We start from the raw sequence: 23,055 nt of genomic DNA on the forward strand, positions 1-23,055 counted from the left end.
CATTCTCGGATTTACCTCACCAACTCTTATGTTCAAAGATATATTGACTATGAAAGTGTTTAGACAACTGTATAGCAAAGAGAGCAAGGTGTGAGAACACAAACATTGGCATTTGTAAATGAAAAATACACATTATAAAATATAAAACGAACATGAGACAAACATGGAAAATTGACAAAATACATTCATTAGCCTGACATCAGAGTAAGTAGCGCTGCACAGCATGTGAATGGCAGACGTTACCTTTAGGTGAGATGTCACTTAGAACCAGGTCTTCATGGCCTTGTTCCACAATCCTGATGACAAACACTGGGCGCCCATCCTTCTCCTCGATGGAGCACAGGTAGCGGCAGCGCCTATTGGCATAGCGCGTGCTCCAGTACAGCCGGCTGGCTTCATAGCCCACAGGGAAGAGTGCTTTAGGAGAATGGAATGCTTGCATCTGCTGTGGAAGCAGCTGACCAATTGTGTGGAAGATGAGGCTACCCACGCGAAAGGTATGGTCCCGTTCTCCTCGTTGCACGATGCTAGCAATCTGTCGCACCTCATCGCGCTGAACATAGACCCTCCTGAAGACTGCAAAGTAACTTAATTCTTGCTCATGAATTCCCTTTGGTTTGTGCATGGGGCAAAGCATAGTTTTGTCCTTAAAAAACATGCATTGTGCTTTAATGGCGCAAGTAAAGTGATAAATGTTGGTGCATCGAAATCTGTGGCATCCACTAGTGGCACCTGTCTTGTGACAGAAGACACATTTCATTTGTAGGCCTCTCCTCAGAGCTAGCTCCACATTTATTAAGGCACCAGCCTGAGTCTCATAGACCTCTGTGGACCACAGAGCGCAGTTCAAGTGGACCCACAGATCCAAGTCAAGGTTGAGTAGCCTTGCTGGTCCATCTGTCAATCCATCACCTTCTTCATGACAAAAGCAACATTTCCGATAGTCTTTGGGCACAGGATCAGGTTTAAGGGAAGTGCCCAATTTCTTTAGAAATTCATCTATTTCATCCTCACAAGGTGGTTTAAATGTCCCCTTAGGGATTACAATATGAATGCTCCACTTCTTCCATTTCATTCCTCTCCATTTTTTATTGAGCGGCCTGCAATCTTCAAACCCACCATGGACAGCTCTTAGCCGAGGCTTCAGCTTGACTGTCACCTTCAGCTCATCTGGTTTGGCCTCGACTTGGGCTGCTTCAAAAGCAGGAGGGAAGGCGATGGGCGGTGAGGCAGGGGGAGAAGCTTTCTCTGGGAGCTGGGGGAGACAGTGCACATCCAAAGTGGAGATGTTGTTGCTGTACTGATGAAATGCTTTGGAAGGCGTTTCTCTCATAGGTGATTGTGGCAATGAAGGAATGGATTCCTGGGCAACATAAAGAAACCATGACAAAGAAAAATAATTCACAAGCCCGAAAAGCAATTCTTGTTAAGACAAGAAGCTGAGCAGTATGACTGAAGAGGATGGGTGACCTGAGGGGCAGAGGGAGAGTCAGCAGTAAGTGCTGGGGGCTCATGCACCGCAGAAGCTGACCATGCTCTAAGGTGCACAGGGATAGAGAGCGGGTGATGGCAGCTGTGCCGTGTCCTTTCGAGGCCTTTTCCACAAAGCCATAATTCTGGAGAATATTCTGCTCTTACACTTTCTGGGACAATCCCCTTTCTAACTATATTAAAACCAGAAAAAGAAAAAAAAAACACACACAATGCTGTCAGAAGAGCTAATATAATTTGTACAATGGAACAATGTTTTTTGTTTAACCAAATAAGAACGCTGCAGCATCGTTTCTTGAGAGCTTATCTCCACTCTAAAATTCACATCTGTTAATCTCAGGCTTAATCAATTGGTGTAAATGTTACAGAAAGGGAAGGAGCCCCTGTCAACAAATGAAACATACTAACTTTTCTCTGAGGCTTCTCAGCTCTGATCCGGCTGCTGAAACAGTTGAGCTGAGGGGAAATCTCCAATAGCTTATTTACTTTATGGTACAGAGTATCATAAACTAATAAACACCAACCCACAGGCTGCCCTCTTTTCACATGCTCCAGTCCTGACAAGGTATCTGAAAAAAGACATGCCTTATACCAAATCAGGCAGGGACTGCACACCAACTTAAACTATCTGGTGAAAAAAAAAATCCTTCTTGCATTTAGGCTGATGTATTTTAAGATCTAAATTTATTTGTCATCTAGCTTAGATTTTATTACAGGCATACTACAAACAACTACCTGTTAAAAATAAGTCTTCAGAATGTTCTTCTGTGAAAGACATACCAGAGCAATAACCTGGATGGAGGAATGACTGGCAGTATTACTGTACAGGAAAAGCTTCCTTCAAAACATGATTACAAACATATCATTTGTATCAACTATTAGTTGGACACACTCAAATTACATAAAATCAAGTAAAGCAGACCTCTTTCACCATACTGTGAGCAAAGTGTTTTCTCTTAAAATGCACAAATAGTCTTAAATTTTATCTTTAAACAGGTTTTCCTATTGGGGTAACATCAATAATTTTAAAATATTAAGATATTTACGGCCAGGCGCAGTGGCTCACACCTGTAATCCCAGCACTTTGAGAGGCTGAGGTGGGCGGAGCACGAGGTCAGGAGTTTGAGATCAGCCTGGCCAACATGGTGAAACCCCATCTCTACTAAACTACAAAAATTAGCTGGGCGTGGTGGCGCGCACCTGTAATCCCAGCTACTCAGGAGGCTAAGGCAGGAGAATTGCTTGAATTGGGAGGCAGAGTCTGCAGTGAGCCAAGAGGTGCCAATGCCCTTCAGCCTGTGGGACCAGAATGAGACTCCATCTCAAAAAAAAATTAAACTGGTAAAATTAAAGATTTTAATATTAGTGTTCTGTTTACTGAACTTTTAAAACATAACTCTGCCCACTTTTGTCAAATAACTAAGTTGAAAGGGTAGCATGACTCAAGGCTCCCTACACCCTCTCCTCCTCTGCCGGGTCAGCACCTGCTTTGGATTCCCCACACAGAGCTCCATGAAGGCAGGGACACATCTTTATTCACTCCCATATGCCCAGAACACAGAAGTCACTCGTTATGCATTGTTATCAGCTGAGATTATCCTAATCTCACCTTGTTTTCTGAGTTTTTCGCTTGTGCAGTTGATGAATAAAGAATAAAGCAGTTATTACTACAGAAGACAATGTCCTTCTCTACCCTCTTGGTGCTTTCTCGGGAATCCTGAAAAGCAAAGAGAAATGTGTGGGAATCTCAACAAGTCAAAATTTAATAAAAACAGGATCTATACATTGTTTTTATGTTATATTCAAAAGTGACAGTGGTTCTTTATCTTAATAGTAGAAAGGAAACTATGTTCCAATATTTAGCATGTGATAATTTAGCTAGGGAAAAAATACATATACAAAACCAAACTATGTGGTCCACGGTTCACTCTATTTAAAAATATGTAGTCCTCATAATATTCCCTTTAACAGCCTGTTGTAGCTCTTTGGTGTTCAGCCCAAGCACATCTGATATACGCTGGTGCCATCACCAGGAACATGTGTCCATCACACCACCATAAGTGGTGTCTCTCTCTGATGTTGGAAGAGACATTGCCAAGGACATTTTCGCTGGAGGTAGGAGGTAGGGTCATAAAAGGAATAGCAAAGTACCTTGTTCAAAAGGGTCAGATCTTTGAAAGATTTCCGCACACCACTTCCAAGAATAACCACTTTACAATGACAACACCACTGTGGTCTGAGTGCTGCGCTTTCTGCAATACCATGACTAGAATCCTTATATCCAGAAAGACCTAAAGGCAATCAACTTCTGTTAGTAATTAAACCTGACTGATGACACAAGGTGGCACATGGTGAAAAATTATGCAGTATCAACTCATTACAACATGGTTCATTAACTTTACATTATTATTTAATTAATAAAAAAGTTTATCTTCTAAGCAATGGTTACAGAGTTGATTATCTGACACTAGGGCAGAAAGAAACATGCCTATTCTCAAATAGCTGGGAAAGCAATGGCAGTATAAAAGAAGAATCTAATAAAACTAAGTCACCAAGAGAGATTACTATTCAGTCTAAGTACAAAGTAAGACAGAGAGGGAAACAGATATTACTTTTGCTTGCAGGTTAAGATGGTAAAAAAAACATTTTATGAAAGATACAATGACATATGTATAAGAGTCTTAAATAAGTGTGACTTGCAGAGTCAGAAATGAGGAAAGAGCCAAAGCCAAGGATAAGAAGGTAAATAAGGACTCAGGAATTAGAAAGCATCATTCAGGTGCAGTGTGAAGGCAAAAAGGAGCAGGGAAAAAGTGACAGAACAGCTAGAAGCCAAGAGGAAGAAGCCAGGGCCTGGACTGAGCACGCCTGTAAGACTGCCAGTGAGGCAGGAAGGAAAGCGACATCATGGTCGGTCTAAGGAAGTTGTTCCATTCTCAGAGATGGGGGGCATGAACACCTCTGTGGGAAGAGAAGGCCCCTATAGAGCTGGTGCAGAGGTAAAACAAGAGGTAGGTGAGGATGGAAAGCAGAGGAGAACAGGAAACAGAACCCACGTCAGGTCACCAGCCCCATCTGTAACAGGTGGCCCAGGCGCAGCGGGATGGGGGTTGGGAGACAGGAAGAACAAAAGCTGCTCAAGGGCAAGCCCGTCACAGGCTTCTTCTGGCAGCCTGCGCAGATGGCTGGCACTCACATAGCCTCTGGTGACAGCATGATAGAATACACAGGCCAAAGCACTAGAGGTCAAATCACAGCACAGAAAACAGAACACCCACACATGGTGAGTTCACCAAGGACTATACGCCAGCATGTTACCTGTCCGTTGTTAAAAGATAATCAGTATCTCAAAGAGTAAGCTTAACTTTTGAATCAGGAATGGATTTGGGGTTAACAAAAAGCTCACTAGCTCACCATTGCTTGTTGGAGGAAATGGTACATTAGGCTGCTTCAGCCGGTAAGAGCTCACTAATCTGGGAGGGTTTGCAGATCCTGGCGGAGGCCCACGGAGAAGTAAATGCTGTCGATACTCCAAACCCGGGTTGATTCTGTGGCTATTGACCAAACCCATGGATGGGACATCTGGAGCATTGCTAACCTCATAGCTGTTAGGGATTCGGACGTGAAGAAGGTCGGAAAACGCAGCCACAACACTGCTAATGTTCTAAAACCAAATGCAAATGCTGTATTATTCACCCAGAAGGCAACAGTGAACCACTGAAGAAAAATACACATTTAGGATAAATCCTCTTTGCATGATACATAGATTCTAAGAAAATCCAACAAATTTTATTTAGACTTAAAGAATCTCAGGAAAAAAATTAGCTCTAACGAACTAATATCCAAAAAAAGAAATTTATAAACAGAAATCCTCATAAAGGGATTCCAATTAACATTAAATATCTAGTAACACATTAAACTATTTTAGATATCGTAACATCTGACAGACCCCGTCAGTTCCTACAGGTGGTCAGAAAGCTTACTTCCAGGGGCTTCCCTCCAGCTCTGACACAACCCGTAAGAACAGACAAAGGTCTTGCTACTGCTGTATTTTGTTGATAACCAAAATATCACATCATTGGACTTTTAGTTTGGTCTCTACTGAAATGTCTTCACAAAATTCAGAGTTAAAAAAATAAAAAATCCTCAGGAAATTACTTATGTTTGATATAAGCAAATGCTACTTGAAGAACATTTCTATTGCTTCTGCAAAACTATTACTGTTGATAAAGTTCTTTTTCATTGCTTAATTTTCTTCTCTGTTAACAGTTACAAAGAAGTTTTTTCTGAGATGGACATGATGGCTCACAGATGTAGTCCCAGCTACTGAGGAGGCTAAAAGCAGAAGGATTACTTGAGCCCAGTAAGTTTGAGGCTGCAGTGAGCTATGACTGTGCCACTGCACTCCAGCCTGGGCAACAGAAGGAGACTGTGTCTCTATTAAAAAAAAAAAAAAAAAAGAGTTCTCTAAAGTATACATCCTTTAATAAGAAAATGTGAGCTCTAATTTCCCTTTTTACTTGACGTAGGCTGAGACCAATTCAATGACAAACGATGGCACTCAAAGGCAGCTGAGAGGTCTGCAGTGAGCATCAGCCCTGCTCTCTGACCCTTTATCCTCACAGCCCTGCTCTCTGACCCTTTATCCTCAGTGATCCTGTTGTGTGTGTTTTATGGTAGACACCTGACCCATCTTTTAAAATTGGGGACATACTGTTTAACATTAAGAAGTCATTTAATCTTTTACCTCAGCAGCTGTAGGATGCAGAGTAATTGCTACAGATATAAGACCTGATCTGGGACCATTTGGGGAAGGACCAAAAGGTGACGCAAAATATAAAGTGCCCGGCTCAGTTTTTATGTCATTCCTTCTCGATTCTGAACCTTTAAAAAGAGAGAAAAAAAAGAGGAAAAAAGTGTTAATGGATTTTCAAAATCAAAATATTTACATTAGTAAATTGGCATAGTGTAAAGGGAAATAATAAGGTTAAGTGTTGTTCTTACTTTTCCCAGCAGTGCTAGGAAGAATTGGAATGATGGGGGACGGCACCGGTTCTGGAGGCTCCTCCTTGACCAATGACAGATCTGGATACCTGCTCACTTCTACCCCAACCACACTCTCAGGAGAGGATGAGGGAACAAAACTGTCAGGAGTATCTCGATCACCACAGTGATCCTGTATCCTGAAAAAACATAAACACACACATCAAAGTCTGCAAATCCACCACTGAGGGCTTCCTGTACCAACCCTGCTGATATCTATGAATACAGCTGTAAGGATACTCTGGGCAGCACCTATACGATGAGCAGCAAATGAATCAGCTCAGAGCCACACTGGGGAAAAAATACAAGAACAATATTTAGTTACAAAATAATTTAAATGGTATATTTCCTTTTAACCAAAGCTTCAGCACCAAAGTTTGAAGACCTGCCAAAGAGGAAGATGCTCTGATTAGCATGTAACATAGAGAGCATGAAAGCACCTTTTCAAAATCCCAGATCGTTGAGCCTAGGGCAGCACTCCTGTAGCTTGAAAAGGAAAGAGCTGCTGGTTGGATTTAACAATAAAAAAGGAAAACTTTAAAAAGACAAAAAAAAAAAGGAAAGAGAAGTCCAACACATATGAAATGGTCACACCTGCGTTCACCTGACTGGGAAAACAGCTGTGCTACTGCTGCTCTTTACACTGGCAAGATAGGAGAAAACTTGGCCATTGACTTGATCGGCCCTTATTTTTCTTAACTGATAAAGTGAGGTGAGAAAAACAAAAGACTGGTCCCTTCTGTTGAGTTCAAGTTCAAGTCTACCAGGCCAATTGTGAGATCTCAGACTAAGTTCCACAACCCTGTGGAACTGCTGTCTCCCACTCCTCACGCAGAGAAGTAGCTGTCATGCAGGAGACCCAAGAAAGGCTGGCCTACTGAGGTATAGTAGAAAGAGGACCTGGATCCTCAATCGGGACAGATTATTCTCCACTTCGGTCCAAAGTTTCCCCATTAATAAAGTAAGGGACTTAGGTTAAATAAATGTCTCATCAAATAGAGGGTAGTGGGCAGATTTTCCAAGGAAGAGATAATTATTTGATGAAGTTGTAAGAACCCTCTGGATCTAAAGAGTTGGCTAGCAATTATCTACTAAGGGAACTTGATTCTCCCCAATTAGAATCTTACAGTTAAAGAACTGACACAAAGACGTCAAACCCCAGACAGTTCTTAAACTCTCTTCCACGACAGCGTTCTCTGATATAGCAACTTCTGCTCTTTCATTTTAGACATCTACAAACAACAATAAACCCAATAAATCACATTAATAGCCTTTAAAGGACAATGATTTCTGAAATATGTTGCATGGAGATTTTCCACTACCTTCATGTCTATTAGATTATTTAATTAGATTAAATAATCTAATACTTAAATGTCTATTAGATTATTTAACTCTCTATATGATGTAGGCTTAAAAAAATGCAAACTAATTATGTTTAATGGTAACAATGTCTTATAAACTTTAAATCCTGAAGATTATTCACCAAATTGTACTCTTCAAATGTTTTTACATGCTATTCCTAAAGACATTATGCCACATACATACATTTATTTTTTTTTAAAAAAGAAATAACTAAGAATTATTTGAGAAAAAAATAACCTGTACCTTAATTCTTCCTGATTGTTATGAGGTGGTGTTGGGAGGGAGGCTGGCACATCAACTGTCTTGGGGCCCTGAGCAAGAGCTCGGGCCAACAAGTCATCCTGGGGTCTGAAGGGCAGCTGAAATGGTTTAGGTCCTAGAGTTTTGGTAACTGGAAAAGCAAAAACACAAAACCATAAATACATTCAGTCAATATTGATAAATGGGTAGAACTTTACAATTCTATTGCCATTTCACAATACACAACTGGCAGAGGCCCATTTCTCCGAGGTGTGAAATTTGGAGGCTATAATCATACCTTCATGGCTCACTAACACTCCGGCTTTTCCAGCAAGTTCTTCAGTTGTTGCAAAACCATTGGCCATCTTCTGACAAGCCATAGGAGGTGGTGTAGGAGGAAGAGAGGCAGGGGGTGTTGGAGGATTACTTAAATTATTCTGCTGCAGGAGACCAAAAAATTTAAATTATATGCTACTGAGCAAATATGCAATGACCTTGCTAAAACGTAGTTCTGTGAATTTTTTGCACATAGAAGCAAGGCTACAGAAATGTAATCAAGATGTATCTTGCACACCAAGAAAACAATACCTACAAGGCCAGGAGGCTTCTTAGTGGAACAGATACTCGTGATTTTATGGACATACCAACTTGCTTACTTTACCCAGCTTGACTACTTAAGCTCTGAAATTAAGAAGCTAATTTGCTTTATACCTGATTTTATTTATGCAATTCTTCAAGTTTCGTGGTTATAGCTAGTGAAGGATAACTTTAAAATGCAATCAAGAAATTGCAAAATATTATCAAAATATCCTTTAAGTTCTCATTAAGATATGCCCTAGTTCTATGAAAAACTTAAGAATTTCTGGTCTTAAACTTGTAATACAACTCACATCCGAGATATGAGAATCTGGATTGACTAAGACCTTTAAAAGAAGCAACAGTACTAATGCTACTACTAAAGTAACTAAATCATTGATGTAGTTCCTCTTCAGACACCTCTCCCAGCTTAACAGTTATCACCAATTTGTCATTTACTGATTAGTCTCTCAAGGAGAGACTTGGAATCTACCAATAACACCATGCAAATCAAGTGCAAAGTCAAATTACAAATTTTGCAAAGATAAAGAATTTCATGAGGATGATAAGGTTGGAGAACAGCTTATGAGTTAAGATAGTTTTTTTTTTTTTTTTCTTTTTGGAGACAGAGACTTGCTCTGTCACCCAAGCTAGAGGTAGAGGGCAATGGCACAATCATGCTCACTGCAGCCTTGACCTCAGGGTGTGGTGGTGCATGCCTGTAGTCCCAGCTACTTGGTAGGTTGAGGCACTAGAATTGCTTGAATTTGGGAGGCAGAGATTGCAGTGAGCTGAGATTGCACCACTGCAATCTGGCCTGGGTGACAGAGCGAGACCCTGTCTCAAAAAAAAAAAAAAAAAAAAAAACCTACAATAGTCTAGGAATTAGTTGTAATTAATACCTAAATTATTAGATATACTTAAAATTGTTTAATTTCATTTTTCAAGGTAAACTACTACTTTTTTTGAATCCCCACCATTTACAATGATTTTTGAATTCATTTTAAGTGTTAATAAAGGTTATAAGGAAATAAGGATTTCCACTACCATGGAAGTACATAATAGATATTTCTTGCAATTTGTATTCTTACCTATAAAAACAACTTCAAATGTTTATGCTAGAAATACTTCACCAGGTAAAATTTTAACCCTGTAGCTGAACTTAAGTTTTAATAAAACTTGGAAGAGTAGATGTAAACTAAATACAAAAATAAGACAAGCTCTATCAATTCTGACATGTTACCCGAAGATGAAGCAAGACAACACCTTGGCAGAGAAACATACCTTGTAGATCAACTGAGAATAGTAGTCCGAAACCCCTTCCAGGGTAGCACTGCCAAAAGTTCCTAGAAGTCGATTCCCACTATTAAATTGGCCACTGCCATAAGGAAGAAAGTGCGCAAAGTTCACTCCAATGATTGGTTCCATTAGAGGGAGCAGAGAGAGCTGCTATTAAAAAACACATTTAAGAGTAATGTACATGATAAAAGGAACTCAGTGTAGCTCAACTTTCTAAGACCCGAAGCAACTTTGTTGAATAAGGCTTCAGAAAAATGAGACTTAAAATTTTCAAGTATCAAAATGCTGGAATAAGTGAGAGAGACTACAGACCTTTGATTAAAAATAAGCTGTGTACTAAATGAATGCTGCCAGGCATCTAACAAGAAAAACATATTTCTTATCTAAGCTCAGCAAAAACCGGGGCATCAACTGAGGCTGGGTACCACCAACAGCACTGTTAGCAACTGTCTCCCACCTTCTGTAACAACCACAAAGGTGTAGAACAGAATTCACAATGCGTTTCTTTGGATTCAGAGTCACAATAAGGTACTGAGGACAGATTTTTTTCTTGGTACTGAGGCTACTCCTTATGAACATAAGAAAATCTTGACTATCACCTATCAATCCATTTGTATTACCGTAAATTTCCGATGCCAATAGGATACGGTGCAATTCTGCTTGGAAAAAGTCTACTAGGTTCCTTGGCCAGATGTCTTTTAGCATTTGATCTCTCATGTCTTTGAATTGTATTTTTTTTTTTTTTTTTGAGACACAGTCTCATTCTGTCACCCAGGCTGGAGTGCAGTGGCACAATCTCGGCTCACTGCAACCTCTGCCATCCAGGCTCAAGCAATTCTCCTGCCTCAGCCTCCCAAGTAGCTGGGATTACAGGCGTGTACCACACCACGCCCAGTAAATGTTTGTATTTTCAGTAGAGATGAGGTTTTGCCATGTTGGCTAAGCTCATCTCGAACTCATGCCTCAAGTGATCCACCTGCCTCAGCTTCCCAAAGTGCTGGGATTACAGGCATGAGCCACTGCCCCCAGCCTATATCCTTGACTTTTAAAAGGGGCTGCTCTAAATGACTCACCCTCACCTGTTTCAAGTGGGTAAACGTGTCAGTGCTAGAGTACATAGCTTGTTTCTCCTCTTCGTCCTTTTTCCTTTTCTTTGAGCGAGGTGCTGCTTTCTCACCCGTCCTCTGAGTCCGTTTGCTTCGCTGTTTCTTGGTTTCACTTCCTCCATCTGTTTTTGGCAACTGGTTGCCACATCCAAAACCACCTTGCATTTGAGCCCCCAAAGTTTGCTAATGTAATTGGAAAGGGTAAAAAATAAGTGAACAATTTGCATATTTGGTTTTTAGTTCATGCAGTGCCAAGCTATGACGCATCATCCTAACATGGCACTAAAAGTTATTAAATAAGTAGGGAAGATAGAGTGGTGTCAAACGCTGGTTTTCCAAAAACACCATCCTTTTCTCCAAACGTTATTCTCAAGTATGGAAATCAGTAAGCTGCGAAGCTTGAGGAAAGAGCAGAACTCATTAGTAAGGCCAGGCAGCCCTTTCTGGCAAAGCATTACCCCTCATGCTTACCTCCCTGGGGCTGGGGAACCCCTTATTCCTGCTTACTGACTGCAGAAGGGAAGGAGATGCTTGTAGATGGCTATAGGAGCCTCTGCATAGTGGTCTTGGTGAGTTATTTTTGGTTCCCCTTAGGAACTAGTGAAATATGAGGTGTGCTGAAACACTTCACAGGCTCCAGAAAAGCTTAACAGCCTATGCATCTTAGGTGAGAGAACAGATAGCACCAGACAACAATAAAAAGAAAAAACACCGGTTCTTCAAATTAGTTCACAACCGTATTTGACTGAAAAATAATGGCCACATAAAGTCAATGGGAGAGAACCTAGACGATAACAAACCTTTTCTTTATTTTTATCATTACAAAGTGAGAATAAGCGAAGCCCTGAAAAGGCCTTTAAGGGTAGTCCTATCAATACCTTAAAACACAGGAATATTTTCAGGCTCCATTATTTCTAAATTTAACAGCAGTACTTTGCTATAGACGATTATAGTAACTGAACTTACTGTAATGAATTCTGCATTGAATCTTTGACGGTTCTGAAAATTAGTTTCCAGTTATATTCTAAATAGTTTAGCGCATGGATGGCAACATTTTTATGTAAAGAGCCAGATGATAAATATTGTAAGCCTCTGTAGGCCATACAGCCCCTGGCATAATTACTCAACTCTGCCCTTGTACTTCAAAAGCAGCCATAAACAATTCATAAATCAATGAGCTTGGCTGCGTTCAAATAAAACTTTTAAAATTCACGGACAAATTTGAATTTTGTATAATTTTTATGTGTCACAAAATACTACTCTTCCTTAGATTTTTTTTCAACCATTTAAAAATGTAAAAGCCATTCTTAGCTCATGGAGGGAGGCGAAAGCAGGCTTAGACTGCTCATCTCCAGGCTAGTTCTGTGGCTCTCAAGGGGAGTCTCCAGGGCGGCAGCAGCATCTAGAACTGGTTTAGAAATGCAGATTATCTGGTCCCACCCAGACCTACAGAATCAGAAATACTGGGGCTGGTGCCCAGCAATCTTGGTTTAACAAGCCCTCCTGGTGCTCCTCACACTTTAGTTTTGAGAATCACCTGCCTAGAGCAGTACTTCTACCCCTTCAGATGCACAGGAATCACCTGGGGATCTTGTTAAGTCTACATTCTGAGAAGCAGGTGTGTGGCGGGAGATTCTGCATGTGTTACAAAGCTCCCACCTGATGTGGATGCTGCGGATCCCCAAGGGCTGCACTCTGAGTGGCAAGAACCTAAAAATTAATTTTATATATATATATTTATATATTTAAATCACTATTTATTTAAATCACACTTTAATTTGCGGGGAGGGGTTACTTTTTAAACTTGACGTGGTTGTTCCCCATGCCATTAAACATTCTTACGCACACAAATTTTAATATAAACATGCTCAAAATGTAGTCTACGTCCTTCAAGGAGCTATTTAAATACTGTTAAGTGGTACAAAAGAAATCGCTATGTGAGAACAGGAGCATCAACACATATTTGAGATTGGGAGAGGTGAGAAAGGTATCTGGAAAAAGATGACTCAAGAACTGCATTTCAAAAGATAAAAATATATTGTCCAGACATATATAAGAAGGGAGAACAGAACAGGCAGAAGCAGCAGCATGTGGTATACATAGAAGGGTAAAAAGACAGAAGGCTGCAAGTTATTCAGTACTCCTCAGGGTATAAGATGTCTTGGAGAAAGTGGATGGAGATTGTGCTGGAGAGTTGCCTATATTTACTGGTGACAACTGTAAAAGCATAACCAGTAAAATTTACAAAAATTACACAAATCTATCAAGTCAACACTCAATCTCTACTGAATGGTCAAAGACAAGAAAAAAAGCAACACTTGCAAAAAGATGAGCTTCATTAACAATCTTAAAATGAAAAAACTGGACAACTAAATATACCACTCAACCCTTAATTAAAATATGAAAATGAAATCCAATTTGAGAAGCTCTCTAGGGACAGCTTTATGAATGCACTGGTAATGGCACTGCACCTTCTGAAAGATAAACAGGCAAGAGCTATTAAGCAGACCAATTCCCATGACTCAAACTCCAGTTTTGGAACTATCTTAATGAAGTTAACTGAAATAAAGGGGACGGATCCTTGTAAAGATATATTTACAAGTTAGCTCTTCATGTAAATGAAAAAAAAAAGCAAATTAAATGTTAATAACTTAAAACTGATAGAAAATTGATACATGGAAAACTACAAAACAGTATCTACATGTAACATTACATTAAGTATCAATACAACACTGTAACCACACAATAGCTTCCCAGTGTGGTATCCCTAAGAGTGCCAAGGGTATTAATAGGGGTGCATGGGCTATCCTCTACATTTTAAAGAGGTTAATGGAAATTAATCACTTATTTACAATAAAGTACATAGACATTTACTTACTTTGCTTTAGTCATATCAACTCAATGTGGTAATAACCAGTTGCTACACATCACGTTATATATGAAATGCAATACATGCCTTTGCTTTTTAAAAAATAGTAAACAAATTATTATTTAATATAGTTTAGATATAAGTAAAAACATGGGTTCCAGAGAGGTAGAAATGACAAAATAAAAAATGGTCCTTTAGAATAAAAAGGTTGTAGAATAATGTGGAAATATAGTTGCTAGTACTAATCTGCTGTAAGTATAATTTAAAACAAAAGAAAAAAGTTGCCGTTTTTATGATTTACACTTACCAGTCCTTCAGCTGGGTTCTGCTTCTCAACTAGTTTATTATCCTTTGTACAGTCATCTTCTGAACAAATACTGCCCTCAGGTTTTTGATTCAAAAGAGAAGATGACTTTTTATTTTTCAACAAGTGTTTCAGAAGTTCATTCCCTGAGTCTCCTTTGGCAGCAGGGGTCCCAGCAGAATGGGGAGGACTCTGTGCTGAGGAGACAGGACAGGATACAGCGTTTCCTTCTACCTTACTACCATTCTGTTCCTCCAATTTAGGCTCCTCTTGGCCTGGGCAGGACTCTGTCTCAGCCTTTTCCAGTTTTATCTCTTCTGTTTTGGCAGGGGTTTCCATGGAGAGCTTATCTACTTCTGAATTTGCGTATGCCTGTTGATTTGGAGTTGCTTGTGAGAAATCACTATTGGGCAGTTTGTTCTCTAATTCTGTACATAGCTGGCCTGCTGCCATATTGGGAGTGGATGGGCCGACTGGTTCCACCGACTCTTGGTCGGCTTGTTGAGGAAGCTCACTGGGTGTGCTCACTGCAGGAGTAGAGGTAGTTTCTGAGATGCCTGGAGTCGGTGGGGCAGTTATATCTGAATGGGGAGTTGATGGAGCCTTGGTGGATTCTGCATCATCATCTCTTTTCTTCTTTCTTGTTCTTTTCTTTTTCCCTTTTTCCTCTGGGATTATATCAGAATACAACTGAATAAGCGATTGGGTTGATCCCGGATAACTGTGTCCATGGGTTATAGTAGAATCTTGGCCACATGGGAGACTGCTATTAGCTACTGGAGGTGCTGCTGGTAAAGCAGGTGTAAAAGAAGGCCTCACTGGGGACTGCTGGAAGCTGGTCCCAGAAAGATTTCCATGTCCCTGCTTCACAGAAGAAAAATTTGGGCTTCCAACAGGGATTGATGGTGAATCAGGAACAAATGAAGGAGGGCCTACCTGCCTTCGCTCATTAGTCTGCATGAAAGTTTGGGTGGAGGGTGAATTAATTGATCCTTGTTGTATATTCTGCTGCTGTAAAACCTGCCCCATTTGCTGTTGGTGTTGTGGAGACTGCTGAAGGGGTCCTAGAGGTTGCATAAAATCACAAGGTAAGTCGGAACTGTAGAAGGAAATCTGGGACACAGATGTCCTACTACTACTTATCTCAGAGCCCACCATGCCATGTTGCTCCATTTCCATCCTCTGCTGCAAAGCTCTTTGTCTATCTACCTCCTGCATGAGTTGGATCCGCTGTCTCTCTTGCTGTTCTCGTAAACGTTCCTTACGTTCCCGTTCTTGAAAACTTTCACTAAAGGGATTGTTGTCATCAAATTCTACCCGAGGTGGTGGTCCACTCTGTGGATTTGCATTTGAGACTGTCCCTGGGGCTGGTGTACAAGTTTTTATTGGTAATTGGGCAATTGGGGGCTGAATTCTAGGAGGATTGAGGGGCAGGTGGGCAGGAGCACTGTTGGGTTGCCATCCAGGTAAACTGGGCATTCTAACAGGGCTAGTATGGCCAGAAATAACTGTTGTGTGCTGCTGGTGCTGAAGCTGCTGTGGCACCATGGGAAAGGCGGGTTGGCTCATGGTGGGTGGAGTGGCACCTGGAATTAGGGGTGGCTGGGGCTGGACACTGGGCATCATGGTAGGTGGGGCCATTGCACATTGCTGCTGCTGTTTGATCCGATAATCTTCAATCAATTCAGCATGTTCTTTCTGTTGTTTACGAATCTGGAATAACAAAATGCATCATTACTCATTTCTATACAGCATAGGTACTGAAGTAAAACACTGGCTGATGACTGTGGTTGAGGTTACACAGAGGGCAGTTTGGCCCTGCAGAAGCAAACATACTTTGCTTGGGTAACTGCAAAAGTCACAAAAAAATTGAATTGATAAGCCTTAACTAACAACTGTCAATCTCTTTAACAACAGGATTTTTATAAAGTTATCTGTAAAAGTGCTTCACATATGAAATATCAAAAACGGTTTAGTAAAATATTAAAATCTTATGGTGAAACTCATATACTATTTAAACTATACATAAAAAATATACAATAAAAAAGGTTACACAAGCAGCTAATTTTGATGTCCTAGAAATTACAACATACAATGTTAGAATAACAGACTTAACTCAAACTTGAACCATTTAAATGTTAAGATTTCATTTCTTAAATATATAAATTGTACATTTTAAGACAAGATGAATTACCAGCACGAATATCACACCCCCCGCCCAGATTAAAAAGACTAAATTTGTTGAACACTTTCAATTTAATGGCTAACACTCAAATTATAATTTCTGAAATCTATACAAGCTCCAAGGAAGTATTTTGAATAGTCTGTAAATAGTCTCTTAATATAATGGCTAATATCAATTAATTCATTCATTCCAAAAACCTTTGTGTCCCAATGTGCTCAATACTACAAACTAGATATCAATCAAGACGCAATCTATGTTCTGGAGAACCTCACCATCTCATTCAGCAAGCTAGGGAAAGAAGGAATGCAAAAGGATGTGTATATCTCTCAACATCATTCAATTTTTAGATAAGTATTATGTTAATATACTAAACTCAGGAGTTCTAATAGTTTTTCAAAGTATTTTCTTGGGTTCCCCAGGTAGACTAATATTTTCTGCAAATAATCGTGTTTCATCTCTTCTTCAACAGTTGTGTAACTCCTATTTTCTTATTTTTCCTGGCCAGTTTACTGGTTAGAACTGAGAAATTACCATTGGTTGGTGAAGTAGTAAGAAAGTACAGAAAGCACCTACAACAGTATGTGGGATATATAAGGTGGTCATCCATGTCTTTCCCATGATATTTTATAATACTTTTTACAACATTACCATCAACTGCTTATCTTAATATGATTATACTGGATCTTTGGCAACTATGTAATAGATGACGTATCCCATTTTTCAAGTATTAGCTTCTAAATAGGATTTCATCCACGGATATGCAAAAATTAGGCCCTCATCAAAAGACCTTGTACAAATATGCCAGATGGCAATGAAAGTGCTAAAAAAAATATATACTTTATTAAACATATCTTTACAAGAATATTAACCTACAGTAAACATGAACCCAGAGAGTAAATTTAAAGAGAAAAGAAACCTTTCATTCTGGAATAATCCTAGTTTTAAACAATTGGAATTATAATCACCTTATTGTTGGTACGTTAGTGTGGTAGCTGTGGTTTGAAGATAAGACACTTGAGTCCAAATCCCTAATCTAATAGTTATAAGCAAACATGTACAGTGGGGGTATTTTTTGGGATTTATTTTGTTTTGTTTTGTTTTGTTTTGTTTTTGAGACAAGAGTTTTGCTCTTGTTGCCCAGGCTGGAGTGCAATGGTGCAATCTCAGCTCACTGCAGCCTCCACCTCCCAGATTCAAGCAATTCTCCTGCCTCAACCTCCCAAGCAGCTGGGATTACAGGCACCTGCCACCACGCCTGGCTAACTTTTTGTATTTTTAGTAGAGACGGGTTTTGCCATGTTGGCCAGGCTGGTCTCGAACTCCTGGCCTCAGGTGATCCGCCTGCCTTGGCTTCCCAAAGTGCTGGGATTACAGGCGTGAGCCACCGTGCCTGGCCACGTGTACACAGTGTTTATAACCTTTACAATGAATCAGTTTGTAAAACGGGGATAATACTAACTCCTTCAGAAAGATGTAGATAAGACAACGTAAATGGAAGTGCTTCCTACAGTGTTCATTATAGAGCACTCACTTTTTTTTTTTTTTTTTTTTTTTTGAGATGGAGTCTCACTTTGTCGCCAGGCTGGAGTACAGTGGCGCAACCTCGGCTCACCACAACCTCTGACTCCTTGGTGCAGGGATTCTCCTGCCTCAGCCTCCCAAATAGCTGGGATTACAGGCACACACCACCATACTTAGCTAATTTTTGTATTTTTAGTAGAGACGGGGTTTCACCATGTTGGCCAGGCTGGTCTCAAACTCCTGACCTCAAGTGATCCACCCACCTCGGCCTCCCAAAGTGCTGGAATTATAGGTATGAACCACCACGCCTGGCCTGAACCTTAAGTTTTTAATTTACTTGGGTAAGTACACCTAGGAGTTGGCTCTGAACCCATTTTGTACACTACTATTGTTTTATTTTAGATACAATTTTTACATGTTTCTTCTTTTCCAGTATATTATTCAGTTTAAATATTCTGATAAACATCTGGTTTATAATAGAAGATAATGGCAAAATGATTTCATTTTTCTGGAACAGTACTTCACATAAGACATACCAATGTATTTTAAGACCAAAACATTAAGAAATAATAATAATATCAACTCCAAGTAAACAAAAATACTTCCTGGGCCCCCAATTCTTATTCCAAACTAAACCCAGTATCTCCCCATGAGCTCGGTCCTCAGTTAAGTTGAAACTCTCAATGATGTATAACAGAAACATGGTCTTTGCAGTGATTTCTTAGTGCAGAAAAAAATAATGTCTCCAACTATACCAAGGTTGAAAATAGTTCTTCGAAGTCGAAATTATGAGACTCAATCTCTTTTGTGTCATTTATTTAGTATGTGCTGTGACCATCACTTTAAGTAAAAGACTGGAGCTGTTATGGCTGCAGTTACTAAGAGGTCTCAGAGCTGTCACTTTTTGGCAATGTACTTTTAACGCCATTTAATACTAGTCAAAAAAAAAAATCACTAGTCAAAGTCACTAATGAACGACACACCAAAACATTCTACTCATTAATTGTTGGTAGTTTCTATTTTGCAAACCTATTTATTACCTGTTCTAGCTGTTTCTGAACCATGCTTTGCTGTTCAGTAACATGCTTGAGTTGTTCTGCATCTTCCTCTGGAAATTCACGCCCAGCTTTCTTGGCAGTACGTTGTTTAGCTGAAAGGGCCTTCTTAGATTTTCTGTGAGCACCAATTTGTTCTTCAAGATACTTCTGCTGCATTTGAAGCAGCTGTTGGGTCTCCTGGAGCCACTCTTCATACTGCTTACGCTGTGAATCATCTGAGGAAAAATTAAAATTCAGTTGTGTTAATTTTCTAAAGAGTCCAACATTATAAGTCACACAAATCTATTTTGTAAGGAAGTAGTTTCACCATGACCACATAATAGGAAATTTGAAAACACAATACTAAATATTGACCATTATGTAATGATAAAATACCAGATTTTAGAAAAATATTTAATTGAGAAAGCCAGAGAATGCACATTCTTGAGATACTGGTTAACTTAGCACTTATAAATATTACAAATCCAATCTTGGAAAAGCAGACTTATGTAATTAAATTCTTTTTTTTTACTAAACAAATTCTCTAACCCACAAGCCAAACTACATACTAAGGTATACATGCATTTTATGAATACGATTTTACAGATTTTGAAGAGACAAAGACATATCCCATTAAGGTCTAGCGCATAGACTAGGAAATCACTTCCCATGTTAATTTTCCTGAGTTTATAAGTTCTTTCCTATTTCTTAATAATGAAAAAATATCCTAAACAGAGAGAAAAGGAACCCAGAATGTTTTAGAATGGAATAATTTAAAGTCTATGACTTATAAAGGAAATCCATAAGTTGAAAACATTGGTAATTATTATTCTGTAGTTTATATTTTTTAAAATAAGGGGAGGGAATAGTTAACCAAGCAAAACATTTTCTACTTTTACAACTGCCAGTAATTCTCCCCAAATGGCTATATCTCTTCATTTTGTAACAATATTCTCTCCTTTATTCTTTAAGGGCACTTTACTTCATTGATACCCAGTCCAAGGGGGAAAAAAAAGTCATCGTATGTAGTGAAATTCTGAATATACCTTTTTGACTCACTACAAGACAAAGAAATGAATAAATACATTTCTAAGAAGGACATTCGCTGAAAATAACATCAATGATAACAGAATATTGTCATACATTAAGAATCCAACCAAAGCCAATGGGCACAATAAAGCCAGAAAAAGCCAGTTGGTATAGTTCTTTACTTGTTTTTAATGCAAATATGTATTCAAATTATAGTAACAATTAATGTAGGGGGAATTTCAAAAGGTCAGACTTTGGGTTTGTTCCTAAACCCAGAAGTTCCAGTACATGTATGAACTTGAAATCTAGTCTACTAAATTTGAAGGGCATTTTTTAAGAACAGGCTTTTTCACAAGATTTCAGAAGTTCTGCTTCTGGTAGAATGAGACCTACCGCAAGGAAAGCCTTTCTGGTTTCTGGAACCAGGAGAGCAGAGGTGAGCAAAATGAAAAATAATGGTGAAAAAAAAGTTAGCTAAACAGTCTGAAGATTTCAGAAAGGTTCAGTTTGGGGAGAACTTTAAACACTATCCTGAACCACCTTGGGACCCCTGCAAATAACTAGAAAGGATTCAGGGGCACCTTGCATACCTGACCTTCACACCATGCTGCTAACCCAACTTACTGCTAAGTATAATCCCTTTGTTTTTCCCATTTAGTGTCCTTGTCACTTAGGAAGACAGTTCTTAGAGCAAAACGTGGTTTAATTCTATAGACTGTAAAGTGCCCAATCTGTATACAAAAACAGCAACAATATTGAAGAGAATGGGGAAGATGGTTTTTCTGTATTAAAATACTTTTCTGTAACTATAATTCTTCATGCACAGTGAAAAAAGCAATGAAAACACACGCCTTGAAGAAGAGTTGCCTCATAGGGCAGTGATGTTTAATAAGACAGGAGGGCACCTGGGCTTGAACTGGTGTACCTACACTCACTTCAGGTTTAGAACAGCACACATAGAGTGCAGACAAGCAATCCCCAGAAAACATTAACTTATTAGATTTATACTTACTGACAAAGCCTGGACCAAAATTTGGAGGATTAGGCCTAGAAATCTGATGTGTTATACTGCCATCCTAAAATAAGTAAAATTTACAAATATGTTTATTCCACATTTCAGTTAAAGGGGGGAAAAAAACTTTAAAAGAAAGAAAGAAAAAGAAATGGAAGAAAAAAACCTTTAATTTCCTAAGATATCTTTTAAAGGTTTTTTTATAAAAAGTAGAATGAATTTAGTGGTGGCAACCTAATTCTGAATTCTTATTACTATCTCTGAACTACTATACTGTCTAGATTTTGGCTGAAAACAACTATGCTTGAGGTAAAGGATTATTCATCAGAAATATAATACAGGGCAAATCAATTACTGCTAATACTAAGTGAGAGATCTATATAAAAAATCTCACTTTTTGATGAAGTTTACCTGGTTTCTTCTTCAATCAAACACAAGTTCCAGATTGACTAAATGCCACTCCACAGCATGGTTATTTATAACAAAAACTAATGTCTCTAACATGCACAAATATAAAAGAAAAATATGTTAATAAAAATATTAGTCTTATTTTCTACACACGCCTGTAGTCCCGGCTACTTGGGAGGCTGAGGTGGTAGGATCGCTTGAGCCCAGGTGTTTGAGGCCAGCCTGGGCAACACAGCAGGATCCTGTTCCCAAAAAAATAAAAAAAATAAATAAAAAGTATTTAATTCGTTTTATTTTCAAGTTAAAAGTCTTATTTCTTCCAGGTGACTGAACAAGCAGTTATTAATCTCACAAGTCCCGGATAATCACCTAACAAATTAATGTTGAAAAATGTTTATCCAGTTGTCACAAGTTCTCCTTAACATGAGCTGTATACAAGGTAATAATTATAAACTTATACTAGCAGCCAGAATGTATTATGTGCAATCTTCACAATACTACAAAGCAGTTGGTTTAACATTTGACATATTAAAAAACAAGAGGCTAAAGAATTTGCCCAAAGTTGCACAGTAAATTCATAGTGGAACTATAATTTCTTTAAAAAACTCAGCTATAAAGGCTATGCTTTTCCCATTATATCAAATGGCTTCTGTTTCCTCTTTTAATAATGAGAAGAATATAATTATCAGCGCAATAAATCTAAAGCATAACTGGCAGGGCAAGGAAGAAAACAGGACATACATTATAGTAGGTAGCTCCCTTTATAAAAAAAAAATCACTGACAAAAATACTGCATGAGTTTTACTTCCCCAGATACTGCTTGATATTATATTAAGAATATAGCATATCTTTCAACAAGGATGGGAAGAAAAAAGGAAAAAACAAATATAGCATATTGTTTTCTACTTGCTGTGTTTGTTTGTTTGAGACGAAGTCTCGCTCTGTCACCCAAGCTGGAGTGCAGTGGCGTGATCTCGGCTCACTGCAACCTCTACCTGCCGGGTTCAAGCGATTCTCCTGCCTCAGTCTCCCAAGTAGCTGGGACTATAGGTGTGCGCCACCACGCCTGACTAATTTTTGTATTTTTTGTAGAGACGGGGTTTCCCTATGTTGGTCAGGCTGGTCTCAAACTGCTGACTTCATAATTTGCCCATCTCGGCCTCCCAAAGTGCTGGGATTAGAGGCGTGAGCCACCGTGCCCAGCTGTTTTCTAGTATTCATAGAAGTTTTACATTTTAAATATAATGGGTTTAATTCTAAAATGCAGGACATGAAAATGTCCTTCTGGAGTTAAAAATAAGCAAATAAAAGTAAAACCAAAAGTCCTGAGCATTTGGTTTTGCCATCAAGTGACTTTCTACCCGTAAGTATATAAATCCTTTTCAGAAATCACAGCCAATTTTTTTAACCTTAATTTGTCTTTTGTTTAAAAAGCAGTAAAATGTCTTTTTGGTTACTTTTGGCTGTGCTGATAATAAGGCTACTATTTAGGTTGGTGAAAAAGTAATTGCGGTTTTTACCACTAGCAAATGGCGTATGGTGAAATCCGCAATTACTTCTGCACAAACCTAGT

At 39.0% G+C, this 23,055-nt stretch overlaps 1 protein-coding gene across 22 annotated transcripts in view; it reads right to left on the reverse strand.

The window, feature by feature from the left end:
- The window catches only part of KMT2C (lysine methyltransferase 2C), a 300,175-nt gene that overhangs the window by 12,873 nt on the left and 264,247 nt on the right, over positions 1–23,055 (reverse strand). For 13 of the 22 annotated variants that reach the window (XM_055392460.2, XM_055392455.2, XM_055392459.2 and 10 more), the window contains 13 exons: positions 21,075–21,138; positions 19,037–19,269; positions 14,294–16,003; positions 11,091–11,300; positions 9,997–10,161; positions 8,435–8,576; positions 8,140–8,287; positions 6,496–6,674; positions 6,239–6,375; positions 4,906–5,155; positions 3,643–3,782; positions 3,101–3,208; positions 244–1,363 (listed from right to left, as the gene is read on the reverse strand). In XM_055392460.2, the coding sequence (XP_055248435.1) occupies positions 244–1,363; positions 3,101–3,208; positions 3,643–3,782; positions 4,906–5,155; positions 6,239–6,375; positions 6,496–6,674; positions 8,140–8,287; positions 8,435–8,576; positions 9,997–10,161; positions 11,091–11,300; positions 14,294–16,003; positions 19,037–19,269; positions 21,075–21,138 (4,606 nt within the window). The remainder of the gene's footprint in view (positions 1–243; positions 1,364–3,100; positions 3,209–3,642; positions 3,783–4,905; positions 5,156–6,238; positions 6,376–6,495; positions 6,675–8,139; positions 8,288–8,434; positions 8,577–9,996; positions 10,162–11,090; positions 11,301–14,293; positions 16,004–19,036; positions 19,270–21,074; positions 21,139–23,055) is intronic. The other 9 variants (XM_055392464.2, XM_055392456.2, XM_055392470.2 and 6 more) reach the window with 5 other exon arrangements.

This window comes from Gorilla gorilla, chromosome 6 (genome assembly GCF_029281585.2).
Source record: "Gorilla gorilla gorilla isolate KB3781 chromosome 6, NHGRI_mGorGor1-v2.1_pri, whole genome shotgun sequence".
Taxonomy (NCBI): domain Eukaryota; kingdom Metazoa; phylum Chordata; class Mammalia; order Primates; family Hominidae; genus Gorilla; species Gorilla gorilla.